The 7500-nt window shown below is 31.9% G+C and overlaps 1 protein-coding gene across 4 annotated transcripts in view; it reads left to right on the top strand.

The window, feature by feature from the left end:
• LOC137634159 (glutamate receptor 1-like) overlaps nt 1-7500 on the top strand; it is a 585224-nt gene that overhangs the window by 530304 nt on the left and 47420 nt on the right. For all 4 annotated transcript variants that reach the window (XR_011042460.1, XM_068366416.1, XM_068366415.1 and 1 more), the window contains exon 10: nt 7385-7495. Coding sequence is in view for 3 of the 4 variants with exons in the window: in XM_068366416.1 (XP_068222517.1) it covers nt 7385-7495 (111 nt within the window). In the remaining variant the exon portion in view is untranslated. The remainder of the gene's footprint in view (nt 1-7384; nt 7496-7500) is intronic.

A 7500-nucleotide genomic window follows, 5' to 3' on the forward strand; every position in this document is an offset into this window, starting at 1 on the left:
GCAAAGAACCATTATTCCAAGATGGCAAACAAGAAAAATCGAAAACTACAGGAAAACGATTTACTGCAGAAGTGTCTGTGAAATGAACAATCGATTAGTCACAGGAATTGATTCTGAAAAACTGTTAATATATAAACGTTCTTCGCCTCGTAATTCTGAAAAATAATATTTTCCAACAGTATTTCATATTAACCGGAACCTGAAGTATCCGAGTTTAGATATAACTTTTATTTTTACTGCCTTTTTCATATCTAACAGGCTAACATTAGCTGATAGCATGCACTAACTAGATTTTTTTTCAGGCAATGCTTTAATTTCCACTTGGTAAATATTTTCATCAACTGCTAAAAACTATCTCTGATTTACAAGTATTTATATATTCATTTGCCGATAACACTTTTATTAACATGTTGTGTAACATATTTTGAGTTCCTAAAATATATCACACGACATTTCTTTTCAATTGGTTATTTTTAAAGATTTTAAAATTATTTCATCATGCTGTATTTTTTTTTTTTTTACTTGTAGCAGTAAACTGTATCAATGTAAACTGTTCATCGGTGATTAATCCAAGATATGATTCATGATAAAATTTCAAAAAACTTTCTAATTATTTAATATTGAAAACCAATTGATCTCATGAGATTAATTGTTGGTGCGGCGAGTGTCAAGTCTTGCCAAGATCGTTCTTTAACGCTAGTAGAATGTTTAACTATCGCAATACACATTTTCTTCATTTGTGGAGCAAATATTTATGTATTTAACCAAGTAATGCATTCAATGTTATAATTTATTTAAATATACCATAAAATGAACAGTATATATGGAGAACTGTTAACTTTTTTTCGTTAGTTTTGCAAGGAAACTCAATAGTTTTCAGAAGCTTTAGGCCAATGGCAGTCGCTACTCCTTAAGTCGGTCCGTTACTGAATTCGGGATATAATATATGCAAGAAAATGTATTCCAATGACTTTGCTTCAAGGAAGGGAGTAATCACAAATACTAATTCTTTAGGCTATTTTTTCCATTGAATAATAATACCATGAAGGGTCTACAGTGAAAGATATAGAAAGATAGACATATACTATAATGCATAGGGAACAAATGAAAATATTAAAATCGAGAAATATGCAGAAAAACTTCATAACAATGAATGTACTTCAAAGTATAGATTCATTATGGATTTTTCTAAAAGCAGTTTTATTCACTTACGTTTTACTTGGTCATAGGGCTTTCTTGGCCCAAGAAATGGGAATGGGGCCGGGTTTCCAGCCAGGTTCTCCAATATTTATAAAATGGTCCGTTCGACCAAGGATTATCGGCAAAACTTGAAATGACGGGTTGTATGATGGCAGTTTGGGAGCCAGAATAAAGAACTGAATCGCAAAATTTTAGAGACTGGATTTATGTAAAATATTTCTTTTAATGTTTCGTAAACCTGTAGGCTTTCAACTTCAAGTATCTCTCTCTATCTTTTTTTTTTTAATTGAATCAATCTTATTTCTATACAATTACCCCTGCATCATTAAAGGCTTCCTGAATTCCATTTCTGGAATTAACCCAATTGATTGTGAAACTGAAACTGCTTAGTTTGTTTTGAAATAAAAATTAAGCTTTGATTATTTAATATTGATGTTTACACAATGTAAAGAATTATTATTGGATGCCTCAGCAGTACTTGGATGAAGTATGTAGATAACTTGAAAATATGTAAGAAACGGCGACTCAATCACGCTGATCCCCGACTCCATAAAAAAAAAAAAAAAAAAAAAAAAAAAAATTATAATTAACTACAATCTTCACACTGAAGCTTTCGACTTAAGAAAAAAGAAATTGTATTAAACTAATTCTATAACATTCAATGTTACATGTGTGAGGAAGGTAGCAGTTCAAACCGTAATTCCTAACGTCAATATTCCGCATGAAAACAGAATGACGGAATTATCGGGACAAATGCAAATTTTACGATCGCCAATCAACAGAGAAGCACGCAATGTTCCTAACATTTCTCCTGCATGGAAACTACCAAGCTACAAACTTACAAAGAAAATTACACGCGCAAACAGTTACAAAAAAAAAATGTCTGACAAATGACATTTTGTTCTCCAGTAGAGCTAGTGTTATTTTGTCAACTTTCCGTTGTTGAAAATGAAAATTTTGGAAAAAATTTGATAGAGCAATGATTACTCTCTCTCTCTCTCTCTCTCTCTCTCTCTCTCTCTCTCTCTCTCTCTCTCTCTCTCTCTCTCTCTCTCTCTCAGTGACCTATAATAGTCGATTAACAAGGTAAATATCTACTGAGTAGGTCCACAGACAGAATTTTTAAAGACGCTACCATGTTGATCCTTTACTCAACAAGGCCGTGGAACCAAACCCGTTGTTTTGGTTGCGCTCTAGGTATGTTACTATTGCGAACCATAGAAGAGAGAGAGAGAGAGAGAGAGAGAGAGAGAGAGAGAGAGAGAGAGAGAGAGAGAGAGAGAGGTGGGGGTGTATATTCCTTCCCTATTGGCAAGGCTTGATTTGTAATCAAGGAGAATAAAATAAAAAGGAGAAAGGGAAATGGTGAAAAAGAGGAAGGGGAGAAACATAGAAATCTCACAGCACTGTAGTTACTAAGAAGAGAATATGCACGTGATGGTACTGTCAAAATAAGATCCAGACTAGTGATTAAGAGAAACCAATGATATAAAAACACTAACCATATATATATATATATATATATATATATATATATATATATATATATATATATATATATAGAAAATTATGAAAATCACACAAAAATGTTAAACAAAATCAAACCAGCCACTTTTACTAATCACAGAATATTGGATCATAGTGAACAAAGATATCCCATTGACTGAAAGGTATTGAGTACATGAATTACAAACGACAGAAAAATATCAGTTGCGATCTAAGCCTGCTGGAAGCTGCAAATCTACCAGTAAGAATACAGTAAAAATTAATAATTCCTTAACATTTCTTCAAAAATATCTCGGCACAATCAAGTAAAACTACAGTAGTTATCAAACAACATCTTGAACTTTCTAAAACGCATGATTTTATATGCACCATGGTATATATAAGCATATTAAAGGGTAGTCAATGGTAATTGAACTGGCTTCGTCAGTAGAAATACCAGGTTCAAATACCATACAAGGAAGACCGTTTTAGCCTCATTATACTAGGTATAATTTTGCCTCTGGATTTATGCAGTAAATTATATTTCTTGTAGGTAGACAATTATAATGGTAAAAACCAGAATGGAAATATCTCTAAGACGGCTATCTCGACCAAAAAGACTTGCTGTTTTGATGAAAAGGATGTCCACTTTACATTGTAGACAGAAGGTTGGTATGAAACAATGGTCTTGTCTTTGTAGGTATCTAATGGCATAAGATACAAGTGGAAAGTTACAAGATATAGATATCTTGAATGAAAAGTAGAATATTTAAAAAAAGGCCCCGAGTTTTAAACGATTTAAAACACGTTCAAATAATGAAGTATGGTATTAGTGAAAATAATCCTAAATTCCATGTCCAGAAAAACCATTAAACAGATTCAAGGCAAAGGTAGAGCGGAAAGCTGTTAACGGCATTTACGTCCAATAAAAGTGAATGGTGCAATTTCTGCATGAGTTGACTACCCACCGATAATCTTTCATTTTTTTTTATAGGTAGCATATATAGTACAGCTGAATAAGTGAAGCTTTTCTTCAAAAGATGCTCATTCTGGAATTTACAGTTAAAAATCCCCACGATCCACAGGAAACAGAATATTGGCGTCCATTATGTGAGGAAGTTTGACCAATCTTTTAATCAGGTGTCAATGTGATTAAAAGTATGAACTTTATATCCATTGCACATAACAGTGAAGGCAACCAATTCAGCCAATTCTGACTCTGTGCCAAAAATAAAATCGACATCATTACAATAATGAGACACTTCAAAATGCTGTTAAGTTCTCGTACCTCCGGACATCGCAACAGGAATAGAATTTGCCATCACGGAACAAAAAAGAAAATTAATATCAATTTCGAAAGGCAAAAACCATGAACACATGCAACAATTTATAACTTATATGTGAATTTACATTTTTTTTCTACTGGAAACCAGTAAGAAAACAATTGTTTTATTAGTTTTTAGATAGAAAAGCTATTATGAAAAATATAAATGGATATGAAAGAGTAATGAGAAGCATGATTACTAAATGAAGGCTGAATAAACAATAATATTTATTACCTGTTATACAATAAACGAGACTATGATATGATGATTTCCTTGAAAAGAAGAGAAAGAGGGAGATGCTAAAGTTTGGTATTGAAATTGGGAATTTATTGAAAGGTATCCAAACATTTTCTACGGAGCATGAAGTTTTTTCTAATTAGGATAAGACTTCGTAATGAAATTAATTCATTCGTTGTCCGTTGAGAGAATATTTTCAGAAATCATAACTATACAGGCCTATACACACAAACACACACACACACACACACACACACACACATATATATATATATATATATATATATATATATATATATATACATATATATACACATATATAAATATATATATACATATATATATATATATATATATATATATATATATATATATATATATATATATATATTGCATGTCCTATGCCGAGGTATGCAGAGGTAGTTCTTTCCATCACATACAATAGACGAATGGAGTTACGGTAAGCATGTTTGTTCACTTACCTTCGAAAATAGTAACTTGGCATTCCTACATGTTTGAATTGTTTGTTTCAAATATTTTGAGATGCTACTGTAAAAGCATGTTTCAAAATTATAATTCCACATAACAGTCATTGCATTCAAATTAAAGATTTGGTCGAAAGCTGTTAACAACAATCGAAATCCCATTATATATGTTGCAAATAATGATGTTTAGAATATTTAAGATTCATTACGTTATGCAGCATAGTAATGATTAGTAGATCAAATTACTAAACTGGCTATAATATATAATAATTTCAAGGTGTTTGTTAATGTTGATATTTTTTTGAAAAAATGCAAAGAAAAATATTACAAAAGAAAATAGAGGGACGCTTGATAAAAATGTATAAAAATAAGATTATTTTAAAGAGGAAACTCCAATGGATAAAAATTTCCTTGAATAATGGTTGCTACCAATAGTCGGAATAACCACATTACACGCTTTGGGACGTTGCTTACAACCCGTAACTAGAAGACGACTCCCGAATAGAATTGGCTGGTAATAGGAAAGGGAAAAAATGTGACGCCTACATATAGCTGAGAGGGCATTTGGGAATATAAAAAAGAACAATGAAATGACCCATCACTAACAACACGACGTATTGACACACACACACACACACAGAGAGAGAGAGAGAGAGAGAGAGAGATGACGCTACTGAACTGAAGTTTTCTGCGCAGGTATTAATACTTAATTCATCAATTAAAGGATGATAGTTGAAGTGATTTGGGTTCATTGTATTTACAGGTATAGTAAAAATAAAGTTCCTAATAACATAGAACAGTATTTCACATAGATATAAAAGAGTGAAAGTTAAGATGCCTTTAAAAAAGGCAACATCTCAAAAGAACATTTTGGAATAGGTTTTTTTAATTTGTTGAAAAAAGAAAATAACTGTATTCAAGTAAATCTAACTAAATGTTAGCCCTCTCATGCTATTAGATGGTGTTCAATCAAACACTCAACATTCAATCAGTATGTCGTCAACTTTATTTCTGGAGCAACTAAAACCACCAAGTCATAGACAACCAAGCAGTTTAATTTTGAATGTATGACGGAAGAGCTGCATGATAATCTTCGAAAAAATATGAGCAGTTAATAGGTTCCATTTGAAGCGCTAAAAGGAAGAAGGATAGCATATTTGGCAAGATTATGGGAGTTTAAAAATATATAATATTAAAAAAACCCAATTAAGATATTATTAAAAAGTACATGTAGATAAATGAGCTACGGAAGACGGTATAGGGTACGAAAGCAACATTGAGGATTAAAGCTAAAATGACTGAAATAAGACAAGATATTTTATTGAAAGTAAACATGAATAAATTGTGTTGTAAAGTTAAATTATAAATACTACTGGTCAAGTTTTACAAGTCTTAGTAAAATATTTCATCTAAATTCAAAATTTAGTAGTTAATATGTTATAACAAAAGTCACAGTTTATACAACAACAACCAATTTAACTATAACTATAATGCTCTACAGTACTTCTAATGGCACCTTTTTAAAAGTGAATGATTGGAGGGAAATATGAATCACACCTACCGTACATACATTCAGAAATACATATATAATTATATTTTAAACCATATGCACACACACACACATATATATATATATATATATATATATACACATACATACATACATACATAGATAAATAGGTAGATAGAGATATATAGTTATAAATCCTTTCCTCTCACTTATATTTTGTAATAACGAATTGATTATTTCTGTAATGTTATCAGCTTTGCTGTTAATCTTTCCAATGTACGCATGAATGGGTTAATATAATTGGAATTGAGATATTTTGTTCTATATATAGGTTACATTATCTTTAGCCAATTATGTCCATATTATTTACCGTAAGTAAAACGGACAGCTTAGATATCTGAATGACATTGACCGTACCATTTAGCCACGTGGCTAAATGGTACGGTCACTGTCATACAAGCATCCTGGACCAAGGTTCGATTCCCGGCCGGTCACATGCTATTGTCTTTGAGTGGTTTCGCCTCGAGACTCTGATCCCGAGGTCGGTAAGAGAATCCAGATATTAATGTATTAAAATATGACTTACTTGAAATATGACAAAAACCACGTGTAAATGTGCAAAATTTCATACACACACGTATATATAAATATATATATATATATATATATATATATATATATATATATATATATATATACTGTATATATATACATATATATATATGTGTGTGTGTGTGTGTGTGTAATTTTGCACATTTAGACGTGGGTTTTTTCATATTTCAAGTAAGTCATATATTTTAATACATTGTCTGGATTCTCTTACCGACCTCAGGATCAGAGTCTCGAGGCGAAACCACTCAAAGACAAAAGAGAGAGAGAGAGAGAGAGAGAGAGAGAGAGAGAGAGAGAGAGAGAGGGGGGGGGGGGAGTGGTGAAATCTAACCGAGGCCCTTTGCGTAATAGGCGTATTATATATATATATATATATATATATATATATATATATATATATATATATATATGTGTGTGTATGTGTGTGTGTATGTGTGTGTGTGTGTTTCTGTGTGTGTGTATGATTTTACAGTATTTCTCCTAAAGTTATTCCCCAAATATTATGCGGTGGATTTTACTTCTCATTCCAGCTGGGCCGATGGAGCGACACTGGTGGCTTCGAACCGGCAACAGTCAATTATACGAGACTTCCGTCAAGGACAATGCCCCACAACAAGACATACCGCATCACTACCATCCTGGTAAG

The sequence above is a fragment of the Palaemon carinicauda genome, chromosome 44, assembly GCF_036898095.1.
Source record: "Palaemon carinicauda isolate YSFRI2023 chromosome 44, ASM3689809v2, whole genome shotgun sequence".
Lineage (NCBI taxonomy): Eukaryota > Metazoa > Arthropoda > Malacostraca > Decapoda > Palaemonidae > Palaemon > Palaemon carinicauda.